The sequence below is a fragment of the Tursiops truncatus genome, chromosome 18, assembly GCF_011762595.2.
Source record: "Tursiops truncatus isolate mTurTru1 chromosome 18, mTurTru1.mat.Y, whole genome shotgun sequence".
Classification (NCBI taxonomy): Eukaryota; Metazoa; Chordata; class Mammalia; order Artiodactyla; family Delphinidae; genus Tursiops; species Tursiops truncatus.
Window position 1 is genome coordinate 63,681,259 of NC_047051.1, and position 21,598 is coordinate 63,702,856.

Here is a 21,598-nt window from a genome sequence, read left to right on the forward strand (position 1 = left end):
TAGGGAAAACTTGATAAATATGACTACATTGAAATTAAGGCTCTTTATCAAATGGCCCATAAAGACCACAAACTAGGGGAAGCTATTTCCAACATAAATAACCAACAAAAGATTACTCTCCAGAGTATTACAGAACCAAAGATAAATTTATTTAAAAATCAAGCATCTCAGTGGAAAAAAATGGGCAAAAACTACAAACGTCTTTGTAGACAAAAACACGAAGAGTCCATAACCACAAAAAGACGCTCAACCTCATTGGTAATCAGAAAGTACAAAGCAGTAATCATAATGTGGTACCTTGACACCCGTCAGACTGGACAAAAGAAAAAAACAATTCCGAGAACACCACAATACCAAGTGTTATGAAATAGCGTGGTGGAGACACAGCCTCTGGCAGCGGGACTGTGTACTGCTGTGACGACATACTCGTTAGAGCAATTAAAATCATCTATAAATAGAAGATGGGTATTTCCTCCTTCCTAGCAATTCTCTTTCTAGGATTTACCTTGGAAAAGCACTTGCACCTGTACTCAAGGAGAAACGTGTGAGAATGTTTATAGCTGCTACAATTAGTGATATTAAGGGGTAGAGGGTGAGGGGGAAGCAACATACATATTCATCTCCAGGAAGACAGATAAATTGTAGCATGTTTAATAAAATACTATATTTAGCTACAGTAATTAATGAACGATAGCTATATTCCTGAACACAGATGAATCTCACAAACATAACGTGTGAAAAAATAGGTTACAGAAGGAAACCTAAACTATGATTCCACTTATATAAACATTCAGAAGTACACAAGCGTAAAGCAATGGGTCAAAGAAGCCTTAACTGTTACTGTATAATTTGCACTTTGTAATATCTGGTCCCTGCATGGTTCATTAAGCTTCAGACTAACAGAAAATTAAACATTAACTATGTGGCAGGAAAAAAATGTGTGAACTCAAAACCTTTAGAATCCATCTACAAACTTTTAGTAAATATCCGTGCAGGAAATTAGAAAGATCGTCTTAGGCTACCTTAAAAATGCCATCGGTAAATCAGACTTGATCCTAAGTTCCGGTCCTTCCTCAGGCCGCCCGAGCATGAAGTATTGTCACCTGCCCGCATTAACTTGCCGCAACACTGGTCCAAGCGGGTTGTGTCCGCTGCATGCCTAGACCACCGCAGCGATCTGTCTGGACAGTGTCCCTGGAGACGCCTGAGCGACATGTCCAGGGCACAGATCTCGGCTCTGGTGTTTGGCGTCGGGGGCTTTGGCGCTCTCGTCGCTGCCACCGCGTCTAGTGAGTGGAAAGTAACTAACTACCCGAGCATCCTCGGTGATAACGGCCACTTGGGTTTACCAGGGTCTGTGGATGAACTGCGCGGGTAAGGTGTTGGGTTCTTTCCATGGCCGACAGCCCTTTATTATCTTCAAAGTAGAAGGTAAATACAATAGCTTTGTTTGGGGTAGAAGTAAAATGTTGCTTTTCCCCTTACTGTGCTGAAGTGGCTGTATACAGTTGGCTGTGAACTGAGTGCTTAACCCAAGTGCCAAGATGGGCCTAGGATGGACGGGGTCTTTTATACGGCAAAGGAGAGTGAGGACTAACTTTATGGGTATTTTAGAAAAGTACCTAGCGAATAATAGACTCCAAAGAAAGTGACTGGCTTCTTTCACAAACTAGTTCAATTTGCCTTGCATCATGGAGGAATTATATACTATATTTGTACATATATTATATATACTTACATATTTATACACACGTGCCATCAGCAGATCGCACATTATTCTAAATTCCTGTATTTCTCAGGCCATCTGAGCATAAAATCCATACACGCACATATGTATATTCATATATATATATTCACAGTGATAGAAGCATATGAGAAGACGGGTAGTGTTGAGAGAGGGAGGAATTCTGCTTTTAGAGGAGTTTCCATTTTTTTTTAAAAAACTCATATTTAGGGCTTCCCTGGTGGCGCAGTGGTTGAGAGTCCGCCTGCCGATGCAGGGGACGCGGGTTCGTGCCCCGGTCTGGGAAGATCCCACATGCCGCGGAGCGGCTGGGTCCGTGAGCCATGGCCGCTGAGCCTGCGTGTCCGGAGCCTGTGCTCCGCAACAGGAGAGGCCACAACAGTGAGAGGCCCGTGTACCGACAGCGGAAAAAAAAAAAAATCATATTTAGTGATAAAATAGCTGGGCAAGAAAATTTTAAAAAGTATTTAGGTGAAAGAAAATACCCATGATCTTTCCCTTTTTGCTATTGTTTTATTAAAAATATATATGTAGACAAGCTTTCAATGTTTTGCACGTTAGGAACTATTACAAGCATATGTATGTTAAAGAGGGAAAACATTTTAAAGGCATTTTCAGGGAATTCTCTGGCAGTCCAGTGGTTTGGACTCCGTGCTTTCACTGCTGAGGGCCCAGGTTCGATCCCTGGTTGGGGAACTAATATCCCAGAAGCGTGCGCGGTGTGGCCAAGGAAGGAAGGAAGGAGGAAAGAAAGACATTTTCAGTATAATCTATACGAATATTGAATCATTATGTTGTACACCTGAAACTAATATAATATTGTAAATCACCTATACTTCAAAAAAAAGAAAAAGGGCATTTTCATACCTCAGCATACCTCCAGGGGCACAATTATTGGCTGTTGGCTCGTATGTCATTATAAGAATCACTATCTGTATCCGCTTTCTGCCTATTTGATTATTTCTACAAATCTGCCCCAAGTTGTGGGTTTATTATATTTAAAATTGACCCTGGTATTTGATAATATACAGACTTTTCACAATCAAATTGCAAAACTGTACTTTGGCCCCAGTAAAGAAAATGAAATAAAATTTTAACTAGGAAGTTACCAAAGCATCATATTTTATGGGATTTTGTGTCAAGTATTCACGTTATTAGTCCACAGTGCGTGCCAAAGAATAAAGAGAGGATACTTATTTAAAGCCAGGAGATTCTAATGACAATCGAGGGACGTGTTCAAGCTTGGACACCCCAGTTAGGCCTCCAAATAACATGGACTTTCCTGAGCACTCATTAGAGGAATCAATGCTGGTCTCTCTTCAGTCCCAGCTACTAAACTTACTTTGGGATATTTCAAAATTTTTCCTTCTAAAAAAAAAAAAATTGTTCCTTCTACTACAGAAGGTTTCCCTAGGTGCAGGGAAAACTGTTAAAGGAGAAGAGTATTATGGGGACACGGTTGTCATTCCACAGACCTCTTGGCCCATTCCCACCTTGAGGCAGCAGGTAGAAGTTATGTCATGTGGCTAAGTGTATTTCTTTGTTCTTTACTGAGCTCATCCTTTAAATATATATATATATATTTTTCTTATTATCCTTCATTCTGTATTCCTTAATGAAGCCCAGGTATTGTGAAAAATAGGTGTTCGACCTTAGCTCCAAAGTAGATTGCTGTTAGGATTTCAACAGCTGCTTCCAAATGCATCTTAGGAAACATGGAGTTAGAAATTTTGCTTCTAAATAGTGTTGGTGGTGGTCCAAATAATCTTCCACCCTTAAAACTTGACCCTTTTGATTTTGCTTCTCAACAGTAAAAATAACGTATTCTATGTCCGCTGTGTACCCTGCACACAAAAGGTAATTTGGAGAACCTTGTCCACTGACAATGCTTCAATTAGAAGTTGTAAAATTCATTTAACATAATCTCTCCACTTTCTTCATCCTGAATCAAAATCTTTATCAAAGATACAAGTTGCTACAGAAATCTATATTCAACATCAGGAACACTGATTCATATTTCCAAAGGAAATGGACACTCACCCGTTTGGATGTCCTCATTCACACGGAGTCATTGCTGACGAGGCTGGTTGCTTTTCCTTTATTCCTGTTTGAAAACACAACAGTGGGGTGTTGGGAAGCTCTCTATGCCAATAGGCTCTCAAACGTCACAATGATTCCAAATTGAGAAAAGAACCCACAATCCAAAGAGGAACGAAAATGGTTATATCGCATTTTAAAATAATAAACGATTTAAGCCAACATCGTCAATTTGAGACAAATCTTCTTAGACTTAGGCCACATTAAGCCTCCTCTAAGAAAGAAAAACAGAAAATCTTTTTAAACTGCTAGATTTTTTTTTTCCTTGCTGGTTACATAACGTCACTGTCAAAGTCATACCTTCTTGTTGCTAACTAACCCTCTTAGATGACCCAGTATAGCTACAGTTTTTTAGGAACCCATTTACATTAGTAGTGACTACAACCTTAAAAGATTTGATGTAAGCCAGCATTTCTTTGGACAAGGGGCATTTCCAATTGTGAAAAACACAGGCCCCCTTCAACTATAGTTCTGTGGAATCCATTTCAGGACAACACCATAGGGACACTTGTAATTCAATCCTCATTGTGGACTGAAAACTTCTTGACTCAATTTCAAAAGCAATTCACTGTCTTTAGATGCAATATCCACTCTAGGCTGTGTCTCTTGTTTTGCTGTGTTTTGTTTTTCTCTCCTCTCGATGTTAGTAGAGAGTTTTAACTGTGAGAGGAAAGCATCTCTCACAGGGAGAGCAGCAGTAATTTCTGACGGGGAAGGCCGGATCCAGAAAGCATTGCTCCAAGGAGAGAGTAAAGCTGAGTCATGGTCGCCTCGAGGGCAGGGACCTGGTCTGTGATGTTCTCCTCGTGCTCCAGGCACACAATGGGCTCTGGATACATATTTGCAAAATGACTGAATGAACAAAATAATGAGGAGACCGTTTGTGATGAGGGCAAGATTGTATTCCTGGACGAAGGCTGGGGTGTTGAGGAATGATTTAGGATGGGTACTCAGGCAGGAAAAAGGAAGATCACTGGACAGCAATCCAGCTGACTGAGCTTCAAGTTCTGACTCTTTTATTAGCTAGTCTCACGATCTTGATCTTGGTAATGAAACTCTCTGTGCCTCATTCATAAATTTCCTCCTCCATAAATTGAGAGAGCTGGAGGCCAGGAGTCCCTTAAGGTATGTTTCTACTTGAAGTTCTCTCAAGAACTTTACAGTCCTTGACCACCTCGAAGTAGAAGTTCACTACAGAATGATGGCTGTGGGACTTCCCTGGTGGTCCAGTGGCTGAGAATCTGCGCTTCCACTGCAGGAGATGCAGATTTGATCCCTGGTCAGGGCAACTAAGATCCCAAGATCACGCATGCCCTTCGGGTGCGGCCAAAAAAAAAAAAAAAAAAAAAAGCTGGCTGTAAGAGGCTCCTCTAACGTAATTGATCCTGATAGCCCTTTTCTCCCCCTCCCATTATCTATTATCTTGCTGGCTTCCTGGTTCCTGACAGTATAGAATCTTATCTGCATCTGTGTGGAGATAGGTCTGAATGACCTAAATGACCATATGACTCAAGTGAGTGTGCCAGGGTTTCGGTGGAATGGAGCTAAACACTACTGTGGAAGCCGGCGGTCACAGGATGCTGGCTGCGTGTAGGAGTGTGGACCGCTCCTCACCTGCCTACCCTTCACCTCTCTCCCCATCCCCTTAACAGCCAGGCCATAAGGATGGGGGAAAGGAATGGCATTTGCTAAAGAAAAGGGTTTCTGTGGGTGTTTATTCTCACATAGGGGATAGTTTGGCGCCATCTGATGTTATAACTTTATTTTTTTATTATTATTATTTTTTGCAGTACGCGGGCCCCTCACTGTTGTGGCCTCTCCCGTTGCGGAGCACAGGCTCCGGACGCGCAGGCTCAGCGGCCATGGCTCACGGGCCCAGCCGCTCCGCGGCATGTGGGATCTTCCCGGACCGGGGCACGAACCCGCGTCCCCTGCATCGGCAGGCGGACTCTCAACCACTGCGCCACCAGGGAAGCCCTGATGTCATAACCTTAGATTTCTTCCTGTTTGAAATGTGTGCCTTAGTCCACAATGAAATAACAGTGAAAATTGGCTTGAGTAATTTAGATGCTTCGAAAATATTTTCAAAATAACACATTTGATGGATCTGTGTACGCTTGGAAGGCATTTACCTTTAATCTCAGGACAGGTGTCCATTTGCTAAGATTCTCAGTGCTTTCTGAGACTTAATTTCATTAAATAAGCCTAAGGTTAATTTTAATTTAGTTTTATTTTCTTGCTGTGTTCCAAATGCGTATATAGTTATCTAAAAGTGTATGGAGGGCTTCCCTGGTGGCGCAGCGGTTGAGAGTCTGCCTGCCGATGCAGGGGACACAGGTTCGTGCCCCGGTCCGGGAAGATCCCACATGCCGTGGAGCGGCTGGGCCCGTGAGCCATGGCCGCTGAGCCTGCACGTCCGGAGCCTGTGCTCCGCAACGGGAGAGGCCACAACAGTGAGGGGCCCGCATACCGAAAAAAAAATAAAATAAAAAATAAAAGTGGATGGAAAAACTCAAGTTCTGTCTTTGGCGGTTCTCACCCCCAAAATAAGTATAAGAAACATTTGATGTGTTTTTATCCTAACAAAAAATGGCATAGTTTTATGTTTACTGACACAATCAATGACCCAAGGTAGGTGAATTGTATTTTCCCAGTAGATTCTGGACAGGAGGAGCCGCCAGAAAGTTGTCTCTGTGCCAAGAGGATTGGACCCACGTGCTGAAACATGCCCACACCTTGTGGCGGTGAGGATGGTGCCAGAGCCCAGGCAGCCCACAAGTGGACCTGGTCCCAAGTCAGTCTGCTGCAGGGTGTTCAGAGGTTTTCAGGACAGCCTGTGTCCATCAGTAGCTCCTCTCTTACAGGCCAGGGACCTTATCTTACTTATCCTGGTATCCTCAGCACCCACCATTATGGCTGGCTCCAGGCAGGCTCTCAATAAAGGTTTGTGGGTTGAACAAATGGAAGAAGAAATCAGCCTTTAATAGATGCATAGGGACTCTCCTCTCATGTCACCAAGCTCTGGCAAAGGGAGAAGCCCTAGGGAAGTGCTTAGGAGAAGAGCCATGAGTGTTGTGTTGTTTTTTTTCTTTATAAATTTATTTATTTATTTTTCTTTTTGGCTGCATTGTGTCTTTGTTGTTGTGCGTGGGCTTTTCTCTAGTTGAGGCAAGTGGGGGCTACTTTTCTTTGCGGTGCGTGGGCTTCTCATTGCGGTGGCTTCTGTTGTTGCAGAGCACAGGCTCTAGGCACGCGAGCTTCAGTAGTTGTGGCACTCAGTCTCAGTAGTTGTGGCTTGCGGGCTCTAGAGTGCAGGCTCAGTAGTTGTGGCGCACGGGCTTAGTTGCTCCACGGCATGTGGGATCTTCCCGGACCAGGGATCGACCCCGTGTCCCCTGCATTGGCAGGCAGATCCTTAACCACTGTGCCACCAGGGAAGCCCACCATGAGTGTTTTTTATGATGAGATTCAAGAAGCACTTTTTGAAGAGCAGGACGATTTAGAGCTTTGCTTCTTGAAGTGTGGTCCTCAGACCAGCAGCGTCTGTATCACTTGGGAGCTTGCTAGACATGCAGACTCTCAGGCCCCACCACAGACCCATAGAATCAGAATCTGCACTTTAACAACATCTCCAGGTGTCCCCCATGCACGTTAAAAGGTGAGAAATTCTGTATAAAGCTTGGACTTCGAGTCTGATGGACTCACCATTTACTAAGGGTGTTAATCTCCCTGTGCTTCAATTTTCTTACCTGTGAAATGGTGATGAAATGAGATAACGTAGGCAAAGTGCCTTATACAGTGCCAGACACAGAGACATGCACCATAAAGGGTAGCAGTCATTCCAATAAATAGAGATTTCAATGCCTGGAGAGCTCACATCTCAACAGTAGGAAGGTGACCATTACTTTTGCTCCATCTATTTTTTTCCAGCCAGGACTGCAGTAGCTGCTTCCTGGAATCCAAAACCTAATAGAAGGATGCCTCTGACGCCTTGTTGCATGTCTTATGTGATATTTATAACAAAGCAAATGCTATTGTGCTCTTTGGACTACAGTTTATGCTTATCCTACAGGTAAGGATTTGCTGTACCTCATAAGGCAAGACCACACTTTGTTTAGAAGTCAGTTTCTCACCACAGATGTGGGACCGTTCCTTGTGTCAATCACATGTTGCATCTGCAGAAATGGGGAGAAAAGGCCCCCTCTGGGCTCCATGGTAGGGGATAGAGCTTCACCAGACCTAGGACGTGTTTGTGCTCTGGACAGTCAAAAAAGGACAAAGGTTTCCAGGAGTATTCCTGGCCCTGAGAACTGGGAAAAACTTTGTGACAAACAGTTTAATATACTGATTTGAATTACATTTGCATTTTACAAAGTGCTTTCACATATATTATCATATTTATCCAAAAGATGGTATTCTGTAGTCCCCATTTTACAGACAAATTAACTGAGGCTCACAAGAGAACATATTTATAACTTTGTATGGTCGTCTATAGAACTTTTGAGGAAATGTTCAGCCTTTAGTACTAGCCCAAAACCTGTGTTTAAATCCCAACTTGGCCGTTAATTTTTCGTGTGACCTGGGATAAGTCACTTAAATTCATTTTGTTTCCCTTCCTTCCTTCCTTCCTTCCTTCCTTCCTCCCTCCCTCCCCCCTCCCTCCCTCCCTCTTTCTCTCTTTCTCTCTTTCTCTCTTTCTTTCTCCCTGCAGAGTGGCTTTCAGGATCTTACTTCCCTGACCTGGTTGGAACCCTTGCCCCCTGCAGTGGAAGCGCAGAGTCCTAACCACTGAACCAACAGGGAATTCCCTCCCTTTCTTATCTATAAGATGATAATGATGATGTCTAGTTACATACCAAAAGTTTGTAGGAAGTTCAAGAAAAAGAATCCTATTACATGAAATAGACTAGTATATGTTTTTAAATGTACCTGGACTTAGTTTTAATCAGGGATGGTAGGACACGCAGACATGAAACGCTGTCATGAAGGAAGAAGTTTTTACACTCACAGATCCCTAGAAGTAGGAGGCCTGGTTCCCCACACAGGACCCAGCTGGGAAGCACCAGAGCCGGTCAGAAGGCAGAAGGAGTGAGAGGAAAGCACCTGCCAGAGCCTTTGTTGAGTTGTCTGGTCCCCGGCGCGCCGGGTTGATTAAGGTGGAGGAATGTTGGTTTGATGTGCGAAAGCTTGGCAAAGGACGTCACTGGGGTGTGTGCTTTGGATTAGCTGATTTGTCTCTGAAAGCTGCACCTGTGTGTTATTTCTAAGAATCTGCTGGCCCCCGGAGGGCAGTCTTCCCCTCTGCTCACCTGCCACACCCGAGGCCCTAGATGCCAGAGCATGGAGAATGCAGAAAATAAGGAAAGGCGGTGAGCGCGGTACGAACATGAGATCCTTCGGTGATGTTTGCGTAGGGAGGCCAGGAAGGCTATCCCACCTCCCCTTTGTGGCTTCTCATGCTTATCTGATCGTCAGTATTTGTCTTCTCGTGGTGAATATTGTGTGTAGAAAAGGCTCAGGCGTATTTCTCTCCGGGCCCACTGCTCCTCTCTCGCTCATTGCCCGTCTGACTGCACGTGCGGCAAGCTGGTGCTCCTGAGTCTCCTCTGCTCGATTCCCTTACAGACTAACTCGCATCCTCAAGGGGATGAACTCAAAGGACACCTGAGCAAAGAGCATACTGGGGTTGGTAGTTTTAAAACATACTGCCGCTGTGCGTTTTTAAGTAATTCCAGAGCACTTCAGAAAGCAGTACTGCTCTTAGACAAAGCCAGGACAACTGATCTGAATATTTAAATAAATATTTAAACGGAAATATTTAAACTGATCTGAATTTCAGGAGAAAATTAAGAATTTTTTAATTCTTTAATTCTTTTTTTTTTTTTTTTTTTTTTTTTTTTTTTGCGGTATGCGGGCCCTCTCACTGTTGTGGTCTCTCCCGTTGCGGGGCACAGGCTCCGGACGCGCAGGCTCAGCGGCCATGGCTCACGGGCCCAGCCGCTCCGCGGCATGTGGGATCCTCCCGGACCGGGGCACGAACCCGTGTCCCCTGCATCGGCAGGCGGACTCTCAACCGCTGCGCCACCAGGGAAGCCCTCCTTAATTCTTTCTTAAGAAAATTAAGAATTGATCTACAGTTAAGCTTTGGCCAGATTTTTGTACGCATTACAGGAAAAACTGATGGCCCAAAATTAACAATTTGGTAAATGGCTATGACGCCATATTACAACTACAGAAGGAACCCTGTAAGTAGTTAAGTCACTTATTCATTAATGATTCCTTTCATCAAAGCATTCATTAGATTCCCGGCACAGAATATAGGTTCTGGGGGCTCAGTGAGGAAAGCACAGGGGCCTATCTCCGTGGATGTGCTGCTTAGAGGGCGATGATCATTTAGCAAACGATTATCCCAGAATGATAAGTGCTATCTGGGGTTAAGTTCAGGGCATAGGCAGACTTCCCAGAAAAGCCAGTGCTTGAACTGTCTTGAAAGATGGGTAGAAGTTCACCCAGGAGGAAGAAAGGGGGGGCATTTCGGGTCACGGGACTCATCCTGCTCTACAACTTATTAACTGCGTGACACCAGGCAAAATGCTTAACATATGAGATCCCCGTCTGTAAAATGGGAGTAATATTATCTACTTCAGAGGGTGGTGGTGAGGATGAAGTGAGTTAATTTGTATAGAGCGTTCAGAGTACGGCCTGGCACGTACGAGCAAAGACCTCCAAGCAGAAAGGAGCCGAGCGCCTCGGGGACCAGCGAGCACATTGGAAAGACTCCACGTGGATGTGCGGGAGGACGTCAAGATGGAGTGCAGGTGCACATGGAGGGGGACTTGCAAAGGGACCTGTAAGCTCTATGAGGGGATTTCGACTTTGTCTTAGAGGAGCCAGAAAGCCGTTGAAACATTTTGAGCAGAGAATCCCTGACGGGACTTGCATTTCAGAAAGATCCTGCAGTATTTCATGTGAGAACCTGAACCTCATGTGAGGGCAACAGTGGGAACAGACAAGGAAGGTACTTAGAGGTAGAACTGATAAGACCGAGTAACTTGGTGACTCATGAGGGATGAAGGGGTCACGGGTGCTCCGAGGTTCCTGCCCAGAGACTTGGGGGCAGTGGAAGGGGAAGCTGGCTGCAGAGCAGGTCCCACCCTAAGTTCCATCCCTTCTCCCAGGACAGTATTTTCCAATACATACAAAGATCTCAAGCAGTCAGGTTCTCAACTTAATGTTTGGCTTTAAAAATCGATTGGATAGAATGAGAGAGAATAGTTTGACTGAATTTAATTTAAAAAAAAAAAACAAGCTGTGCTTCTTAGACGTTTAGTAAAAAACAACAGGAAAAGGTAGCAGCCATGAAGATTAATGCAATCCGAAGTGCCGATAATAGCATAAGAATGTCCACATTGGAAGGGTAATAGCCCCTCACTCCCGCATATTCCATAGTCAAATTGCACAGTGCTGGTCTTGGGCACCATATCTTAAGGAATGTGAATACAAACCACATTCATTGATGTGAGAGGAGGGTAACTAGGAAGACGGGAGGTCTTGAAATAAATTCACGTGGGCAATTGTTTCATCTGGAAAAAAGGGAAAGAATATGATGGGTAAGGGTGTGAGAGGGATGGAGGAAGGGGAAGAAGATGAGTACCACTCCTGGGTAGACGTTACGAGGGAATCAGAGTTAGGGGCTCTCTGAAGAAGCAATTTCTATCAGAGTTGCCCAACAACGGAACAGGCTGTCCCACAAAGAAATGACTAGAAGTGTCTAGAGGAGGCTGATGCTCCTCTACTAAAAAGGTGGTAGAAATAATTCCTGCATTGGCCAGGAAGACAGACTGGATAAACTCTAAGGTCTTTTCTGGTTTGAGATCTGAGATTCTGTGAACATGTAAAAATAAAAAGAAATATTTAAACATCAATATCCCTGAAATTTGGGGCATTCGCTTGACCCCTGCCCTTCTCCCTGGTCATTGCCTTCATTCTAAGGTCACATCTGGTCCTTTCATTCAGATGTTAACATTATGAAAAATCTTAGGCACCATTCACAGTGTTCCCTTTGGGCCTTAGAGAACGGCTTGTATTTGAAAGGGGCAACAGAGAAATCAGAATGTGGTAAGAATGGCTCTGATTGTTCGGATTACTCTAACAGACTCACTCTCTGAGGACTTTCTATCCTCTGCATGATTCTGGGCTGAGTCCTTTTCTTGGTAATCAGTGACTCTGAGATACAGATGGAGCAGTTGGTCTTGTCCATGAATCCTCCAGCCATGCGTGACCACAGCCAGCAGAAAACAGAGCTCTGCGTCTCTTCATCCGATAGACTCTGAAGAGGGGCTGGGCGGCGGGGCCGTTTCTCTGAGGGTTTACTTTCTGCACGTTATAAGCAGCTGGGTAAAAAGGGCAGGGTGAGCACAAAGCACCACTCACTGCAAACAGACCAGATCACACGCCAGAACCTTCTGAAGATAGCCTGGTACCACCCGGGTTATCTGCGATACAAAGCATGTCCGAGGATGACTGCTTTGGAAGTAGTTGTCTTTCACGGGTCTTACTTTCTTTTAACTCAAATAGTTGAGATGAGGAGTGGAAATCATTTTCCAACAGTTAGTTGTTTCCTTCCTGAATTTTTTTCCTGTCAGGATTTTCTCTTCGTTCCCTGTTCCCTGACCACACACACCCGACTGCTCAACTGTGCTTCACTAGCTTCTTAAAATATTTGTAATTATCTTCCATTATTAACTTAATTGACAGGCCTTCTTTTCCTATTTACAAATCTGGATTCTTCCCTTAATCAGCATGAAATTTTTTTAACCTTCACCCTGTCTTATATCTTATACTTTTCATTTTATTTTTTTCTATGCGTAAAAGTTACGCTCTACACTACATCAGTCTATGGGAACAAATGCTATATCTTTACATTTCTGCCCCAGTTCAAATGGAATCCAGGCAGAAACTCCAGACTTTTCCGCGGGCCGCTGCCCTGAATATCTCCGAGCTTCCTGGCAGTGCTTGTAATGATCTCATTTCGTACCTGCTATTGTCTCAGGGGAGAACTCAGGTTCTTCTCAATAGGGCTCAAGTCCCACCACCACCAACACCACCACGGCTCCACCTCAAACTCCATCAGCCTTTCCTCTAAGTAAACACACAAGGAGAGTAAAAGCTATGCATTCTGTGCAAACATAGCTTCTAGAAAAGACTCCCAGGGATACCTCTCCCAACAACATCACTGTGCACAAGCTCCTCCTACCTAGAAATCCAGTGCCCTCATTTCTCCTCAAGGTCATATTCCATCACTGCTGGCCTCTGCGTCCGCCCTCTTTCTCCCTCCCTCCCTATGTCACTGCAGAGAGACACATCCCAAGGGTTCCAAGACAGTGACAATTTCAGTTCACCTTTGGGTAGGTGTTTCTCACAAATATACCCACAGTCAGGATGGCCAAGTCAGGATACGTGTTGGTGTTGGTGCCACATTGGACCAAGACCCTTGTCTTCCTCTCCAACAATTTACAAGTTTTTATTTATTTATTTATTTATTTATTTATTTTCGGCTGCATTGGGTCTTCGTTGCTGTGCACGGGCTTTCTCTAGTTGTGGCGAGCAGGGGCTACTCTTCTTTGCGGTGCGTGGGCTTCTCATTGGGGTGGCTTCTCTTGTTGTGGAGCACGGGCTCTAGGCACACGGGCTTCAGTAGTTGCAGCATGTGGGCTCAGTAGTTGTGGCTCACAGGCTCTAGAGCGCAGGCTCAGTAGTTGTGGCGCACAGGCTTAGTTGCTCTGTGGTATGTGGGATCTTCCTGGACCTGGGCTCGAGCTCCTGTCCCCTGCGTTGGCCGGCGGATTCTTAACCACTGCGCCACCAGGGAAGCCCTCTCCAACAATTTGAAGAAGATTGATGCTGAGGCCACATCACTGCTCAGGCTCCCCCTCTCTCCCCTCCCTTTTATGGGGTTGATGGCAGGGTGGGAAGGGAAGTGCTGTCCTTTCTACACTCTGGCCTCATCGTAGAGGTTCAGTGGAGATGGTAGTAGAGCAGGTAGTGTGTGAGGATGATAGGATGGAAGGGGGTCTGGGGGACGATGTGAGGGTCTTAGTGCCTTTCAGAAAACTTGACTATGTCGACTGAAAAAAATACGCAACCTAAAAGCTGAGAATTGTATTTTATTTGGCGGACAAAACTGAGGACTTGGGAATTCCCTGGTGGTCCAGTAGTTAGGACTCCAAGCTTTCACTGCTGAGGGTGCGGGTTCAATCCCTGGTAAGGGAACTAAGATCCTGCAAGCCGTGCAGCATGGCCAAAAAACCGAGGAATTAAGCCGGGGACACAGCCTCTCAGATAACTCTGGGAAACTGCTCTGAAGAGGTAATGGAGGAGCCAGGATACATAGGAGTTTTTGCAACAAAGAACAGGTAGTCGGAACATGAAAAGATTACTGTTAATTAAAGAAAACCAGACATCTCAAGTATGTCTGGGAAGATCAAGAGTCTGGGCTCGCTGAAATCATTCCTTTGATGTGCACCTCAGTTATCTGGGGCCAGTGTCCTGTGCTTTCTCTTCCTGAGAGTCCTCAGGATGCATCATTGGAGGTGACTGCAGAGCTGACTCATTCATTCACCCTGCAGATACTAATGGAGTCCCTCCCTGTACTATTCATTGTTCAGCACTGGAGACACAATAGAAAACAAGGACAAACAAAGTCCTTGCCTTCATGGAGCTTAGGTTTTAGTGGGAACAGGAGGAAATGAGGGGGGTTCAATCGACTGAATGTCTCTCCCAAATTCATACTTTGAAATTCTAACCCTCAATGTGATGGTTTTAGGAGATGGGGCCTTTGGGCAGTGATTAGTGCCTTTATAAAAGGGACCCCAGAGAGCTCTCTCCCTCTTTCCACCACGTGGGGACACAATGGGGGTTTGACAGTCTGCCAACCAGAAGAGCGTTCTCACCAGAACCTGACCAGGCTGGCACCCTGTTCTCAGACTTCCAGCCTTCAGAACTGTGAGAAATACACTTCTGTTGTTTATAAGCTCCTGCCCCCGCTGAACTCTGTGGTACTTTGTTATAGCAGCCCAAACTAGCTAAGACACAGAGGCTTGGGGAATAGCCCTCAGATGCCATACATGTCATAACTGTTCTTTCTGGATGAATGTTCATCAGCCTCATCTCCCTAAACCTTTTCAGTAACACTCTGTTATGGCATTTCTGTTGCTTTCCATACCTTCTTTCATTGAATTTTGAAGAACTACAGTTTGACCGACAAGGAGCCATGGTTGGGGCATAGATGGATTAAGTGGAAATTTTCTCAGTGTGTTTCAAAACTATAAGAATATTTGGTCCTACTTGTTAAGTAGTTTATTTATTTATTTGGCCTCATTGGGTCTTCGTTGCTGCACGCAGGCTTTCTGTAGTTGCAGTGAGCGGGGACTACTCTTCGTTGTGGCGTGCGGGCTTCTCATTGCGGTGGCTTCTCTTGTTGTGGAGCACGGGCCCTAGGCGCGGGGGCTTCAGTAGTTGTGGCTCACGGGCTCTAGAGCACAGGCTCAGTTGTTGTGGCTCACGGGCTTAGTTGCTCCGCGGCATGTGGGATCTTCCCGGACCAGGGCTCAAACCTGTGTCGCCTGCATTGGCAGGTGGATTCCTAACCACTGTGCCACCAGGGAAGTCCCTGTCAATTAGTTTTTGCTAAAGGTCATTCCTTCTAAAGCTACATAGACTCATGGCAATGCTCAAAGCAAAAAGTGTGCCTGATACTCTGTACCGAGGATTATTTTCTATAGCCAGTAAAATAGATTTAAAAAATTCTCTTCCTGTAGCCTACTGGCTAGGGGCCCTGGGATTCAATCCAACCCAAACACACACATCCTATCCAGTGGTGCAGTGTGATGTCGTTAGCCTTTTCCCTCACAGAATGTTCAAAGAAATTGTTCAAGGTTATTTCTTTGTGAAGTTTTTGATTGGATTAAAACACCAATATAATTGAATTTAAACTGTCCAATGGCAATTTTTTTTTTATTAAAAATAAAACAAATCCTAAACTCCTGGGGAACAGAACCAGTAGCTTATATTTCTCTCTCTATTGCACAGCACTTACCTAGCTCAGTGCCTGGTACAAATAAGAACTCTGTAAGTTCATTTGTTGGATGAATGAATTTACTTATTCATGAATAAATTCTGTATTCATGAGTGAACTTATTTATTCACTCATTACTTTTCTTCCTTTCCTTGCATTTTATCTGCCATTTTCTTTATTCTTGGGACTCAGTAATACTTTTCCTATCATTTTCAATAAGAGAGCTGAATAAATGCATATTGACCTGACTTGAAAAGAATAATGGAAACAGACAGAAAACCTTTAGCAATTGGACCCAAAACCTCCCAGTGAGTTGCAGATTAATCCAGTGAACTATTCCGGATGTTTTGGATTAGGGAATTCGATCCCAGACAGGTCACACTCTCTTACTAACCTTGGGTCTGGTTGAAGGAAGATTCCTCTAATCCAAAACATCCTCTGATTTTAATTTAATTACAAAGCAGCACGTCGTGCAAGTGAGGTTGGACTTCAAGATGACGTGGCAGGAAGTCCCTGCTTTGATAATGAAAACAGATGCCATCTAGAGCAATAAAAATGACTGCACCAGGCCAAGCAGTCAGAGACAGGTCCAAACAAGCTGGAATGGCTTTTAACGTGATGTTAGGAGCAATATAATTCTGTGTCATTTGGGGTTAAACTTTTTTTTTTTTTTTTTACACCATACAGGAAAATCAACTCAAAATTTATTATAGACTTTTTTTTTTCTAACATCTTTATTGGAGTATAATTGCCCCACAATGGTGTGCTAGCTTCCGCTCTACAACAAAATGAATCAGTCACACATACACACATGTTCCCATATCTCTTCCCTCTTGCGTCTCCCTCCCTCCCACCCTCCCTATCCCACCCCTCCAGGCGGTCACAAAGCACCGAGCTGATCTCCCTGTGCTATGCGGCTGCTTCCCACTAGCTATCTACCTTACGTTTGGTAGTGTATATATGTCCATGCCACTCTCTCGCTTTGTCACAGCTTACCCTTTCCCCTCCCCATATCCTCAAGTCCATTCTCTACTAGGTCTGTGTCTTTATTCCTGTTTTACCCCTAGGTTCTTCATGACATTTTTTTTCCCTTAAATTCCATACATATGTGTTAGCATACGGTATTTGTCTTTCTCTTTCTGACTTACTTCACTCTGTATGACAGACTCTAGGTCTATCCACCTCATTACAAATAGCTCAATTTCGTTTCTTTTTATGACTGAGTAATATGGGGTTAAACTTTAATTTCACAGTTTTTAAATATAAAACTACTTTGCTATTTGCACACCAAGTAGACCGTCTAGCCATCTTGACTCTTTTTCCTTACTTCTCGAAACACAACTTATTTTTATGTTCTGCCAACTCTTCTTTCTGACCTCTTACATCTGTCTGTTTGTTGTCCCCATAAGATCCCAACTCTTTCCAACCTCTGCTCTCCTGTCCTGTCCCACTTTGCTCTAAGGAACTCCAAGAAGCAAAGGTAACCCCCCTGCTCAAGAACATTTGAATATCCATCCACCCATCCATCCATCCACCCATCCATTCAACATCTATTAAGTATCTTCTATGTGTAAGGCATTTTGCTTGGTTTGTGAGGGCAGATCAAAGAAAACCAAGTTATTGTTTCCATTCTTCAAGAGAGATTTAAACTTGACGGCAAGATTGAAGCAGAAGGGGGAACAGGAAAAAGATGGAGCTGATACACATAAATATAAGACACGTAGAAGCCCTACCAGGTCGTAAATAGGTCCCAAACCAAACTCATCATGTTCCCCCACAAACCACTTCCCTTTCCAGCCTTCCTCGTGTGGTCGTGGCTCCACAGCTGCTCCTCTGTCTTCAGGTAGCATTTTATTGTACCCATCTCACGTCCACCTCTATTGTTGTCATTTATGCATTTGTCCACTTCTTGAGGAGGACTCTGTCTTGAACCTGGAATCTGATGGCAGATCTGATTCCTAGTCACCGCCTCATCTCTGGAGATGACTCCAGTTTCCAGAGGACAAGACACTTCTCGAGGCCTTGATTTATGCTAAAAACCACTTTACTTTTTTCCTTCGCCATTGATCCCCATTATTCTCATCTCCAAATTATTTGGCTTTTCTTGATGTGTGGTTGAATCTCCAGAATTCTACCTAAGTTCCTTCCACTCTCCCACGCTGTGCCTCAGTACATCAGCATGACTGTTTTCCTGACCTACTATAGCAATGGCTTATGAAGCCCAGGGTTCCTTTTGGGCGGGGGGAATCTGCATTATTCTAGGAAAAAAAGAACTTTGAAATGAAACAACTTAAGCTTCCTAAACCAAACTCCTGAAGGCTACTCTGCTTTTAAAATCAAAACTAACTATTCCTATCACAACACAAATGCTTGAACTCTCTGTGCTTCTGTGAGATACAGAACACGAGAAACTGCCCTTTAAAGAACACTTTGCATGCAGCATTTAAGCTCTATTACTAGGTCAGCCTTTTTTTTTCCTCTCCACATCCTTGTAAAATATTTACAAGCTTCCCAACATTTTCACACAGTCCATAATACACACAGACACCCTTTATCCAAGCCTAGGATTCCTTGTGGGTTGGGGGAGGAAGCATGGGATAGGGGTGAAGACGAGATGGAGAGATGTTAATAAAATGATCACCACTGACGGGAAAAGCTGTGAAAGATGCTGGAAGGGCAAGAGAGGCCACAGAACATCTCTTCAGTGGAATGCCGGATTATGATCTTTGCAGGGTTGTTTTATCCTCTAGAGTTGAGCACCTTTGTTTTTCACTAGGCTATTTTACAACTCCGTTAAGGTAGAAGTTAACTTGCAGAAAACTAATAGTGATACAAATGATTCCTGTTCGCAGCAGTGCAAACGATCCTGTTCATGGCAACTGAGAGGAATTTTGTCAGGGAGAGACTATAAAAACCAGTTGTAAAAGAGGCATGTACCACAACGTTCACTGCAGCTCTATTTATTTATTTATTTTTAACATCTTTATTGGGGTATAATTGCTTTACAATGGTGTGTTAGTTTCTGCTTTATAACAAAGTGAATCAGTTATACATATACATATGTTCCCATAGCTCTTCCCTCTTGCGTCTCCCTCCCTCCCACCCTCCCTATCCCACCCCTCTAGGTGGTCACAAAGCACCGAGCTGATCTCCCTGTGCAGCTCTATTTACAATAGCCAGGACATGGAAGCAACCTAAGTGTCCATTGACAGATGAATGGATAAAGAAGATGTGGCACATATATGCAATGGAATATTATTCAGCTATAAAAAGAAACGAAATTGAGTTATTTGTAGTGAGGTGGATGGACCTAGAGTCTGTCATACAGAGTGAAGTAAGTCAGAAAGAGAAAAACAAATACCGTATGCTAACACATATGTATGGAATCTAAAAAAAAAAAAAGGTCATGAAGAACCTAGGGGCAGGATGGGAATAAAGACGCAGATCTACTAGAGAATGGACTTGAGGACCCAGGGAGGGGGAAGTGGGAAGCAGCCGCATAGCACAGGGAGATCAGCTCGGTGCTTTGTGACCACCTAGAGGGGTGGGATAGGGAGGGTGGGAGGGAGGGAGACGCAAGAGGGAAGAGATATGGGAACATATGTATATGTATAACTGATTCACTTTGTTATAAAGCGGAAACTAACACACCATTGTAAAGCAATTATACTCCAATAAAGATATAAAAAAAAAAACAGTTGTAATATCTTACTGATTCCATCGTGAATTAATAATAGTTAATAATAAATAACTCACAGATTAATGATGACCATTTATTATTTGCATGAGAGTCATGCTTTTACCTTTTTAAGAATTAATTACCCTCTAACGCTGCATCACTGGAGTGCTTTCAGATTACAATCCTTATTGTCACTTCTGCTTATTTTATTCATTCAGCCTGTAAGGAGAAGTGTCTAAGTTTATTAATAGCGTAACTGATTTTCTTTGATCATTCTTTGAATACTTTTCAGAAGTAAATAACTTTCATAAAGGCAAAGAATTTGCTATCAAAGGAAACCAAGAGTTCCAGATGAGAAGTCAATAGCACCGAGGGCTGGAGATGGTTCTGTCACATGCGCCCCTTTGGCACAGGTGGTTGGGAGCCACTCCGAAGATGGAAGGAAGGGAAAAGAAATCAGGGCCTGGTGACTGCTTGACAGAGGAGGGCGCTCTTGGGCCAGAACACATTGAAGTGTTTGAGGCATTAAGTGCTTAGAAAAGAAGATGAAAAAAAAAAAAAGAGTTGGTCAAATACCATCTTATTCTAAATAGCAGCTGAGTGTTAGCTAGAAAAAAAAAAGGAGGGGGAAGAATTTGTGAAGGGAACTGGAAGCAACCAGAAATGGGGAAAAGACAAGCAACTCTAAGGATTCTGCGATGCTACAATTCAGAGCTTTTAGCAGTTCAGTTCCTGCCAAGTATTTATCTGATTGGAAGGGAAAAGACCATCTATGGGTTCAGGGATACAAAAGAGAAACACTTAATCTATGCTTGTTCCACTGATCAGAGATTATAAGCTGCTTGCGCGGGACTGAGGCCTCCACAACCTATTTGTTTGGCTGGTTGATGTTTCTGAAATGTTTTGAACATAAATACTTTTGGACAGGGTGCGCCTTCTGATGACAGGCCCCCTTCTCTCTGCAAGAGACCGAAAGGCCTCCCTCAGTTGTTTTACCCACGGAAACATTTGGGCTTGCACCCTCAACTAATAATTACATCTTTAAGCAGTTTTTGAAACCATTTACACAGATTTAAGGATGTGACAGTATTTATAGCATTTAGCCAGAGCCAAAGGAAGCTCAAGCTCTGCCCCTACGTGAACAAAATCACCCCTTGGCAAGTCCCCAAAATACAGGCAGAGGACTTGCCCTGCAAAATCCTCTGTTTTGGCAACACCCGGCCAGTGCCGTCTTTTCTTCGCGTCGTTTATGTGTTTCCTTTAAATGCACAACTGCTAAAGTTGTCCAAATAAATTTCATTCTATGCCCATTTATTCTTCAGTTTTCCAGGTTATTCGAGCAACAAGTCTAGTCCTTAAACCAGGATATTAGTCCCTTTAACTTGTGATTATGAAGCCCTCTGGCCTGACATCAATCTATCTAAGCGGCAGACGTAACAGTCCCAAGACAGACCCATGATTTACACCACCTTGGATGTTGTTTATCGTGATGAATACTTCCGTGGCCCAGGTACTAAATACTTCATAGGTATTATTTTTTAAAATTCTCATCTTATGGTGTTAGAATCCTAATTTCAGATATGAATAAAAGCTAAAAGAATTCTGAGGCCTAAAATTTAAATCACTGAGCTGCTATAACACAGCTACTGTTAAATCTAAGTCTAAAGCACTTGCCCTAAATCTCCAAGCCATTCAAAGGCCCTTTAATTATGGCACCACAAAAATACGCATGCCCATCTAGCAGGTGAATAATTATGCCTGTAGCAAAGAAGGAATACACACACCTACACTTTAAAAGTTTATACTATGTACTCCTCTTAGATCTCAGAGAAATCATTGACGCTGTCATTGTTCATGATCAAGGTAGATTCAAGAAGACTCTTTCCAGGGACTTCCCTGGTGGTCCAGTAGTTAAGAATCTGCCTTCCAATGTAGGGGATGAAAGTTCAATCCCTGGCCGGGGAACTAAGATCCCACATGCTGCAGGGGAACTAAGGTCCCA

The 21,598-nt window shown here is 43.7% G+C and overlaps 1 protein-coding gene across 1 annotated transcript in view; it reads left to right on the forward strand.

Annotated features, from left to right (window-relative positions):
- The first annotated feature begins 1,213 nt into the window (after positions 1 to 1,213).
- Positions 1,214 to 21,598, forward strand: part of LOC101333221 (ATP-binding cassette sub-family C member 4-like) — a 167,375-nt gene continuing 146,990 nt past the window's right edge. The window contains exon 1 of the mRNA XM_073795048.1: positions 1,214 to 1,374. Coding sequence (XP_073651149.1) covers positions 1,214 to 1,374 — 161 coding nt within the window. The remainder of the gene's footprint in view (positions 1,375 to 21,598) is intronic.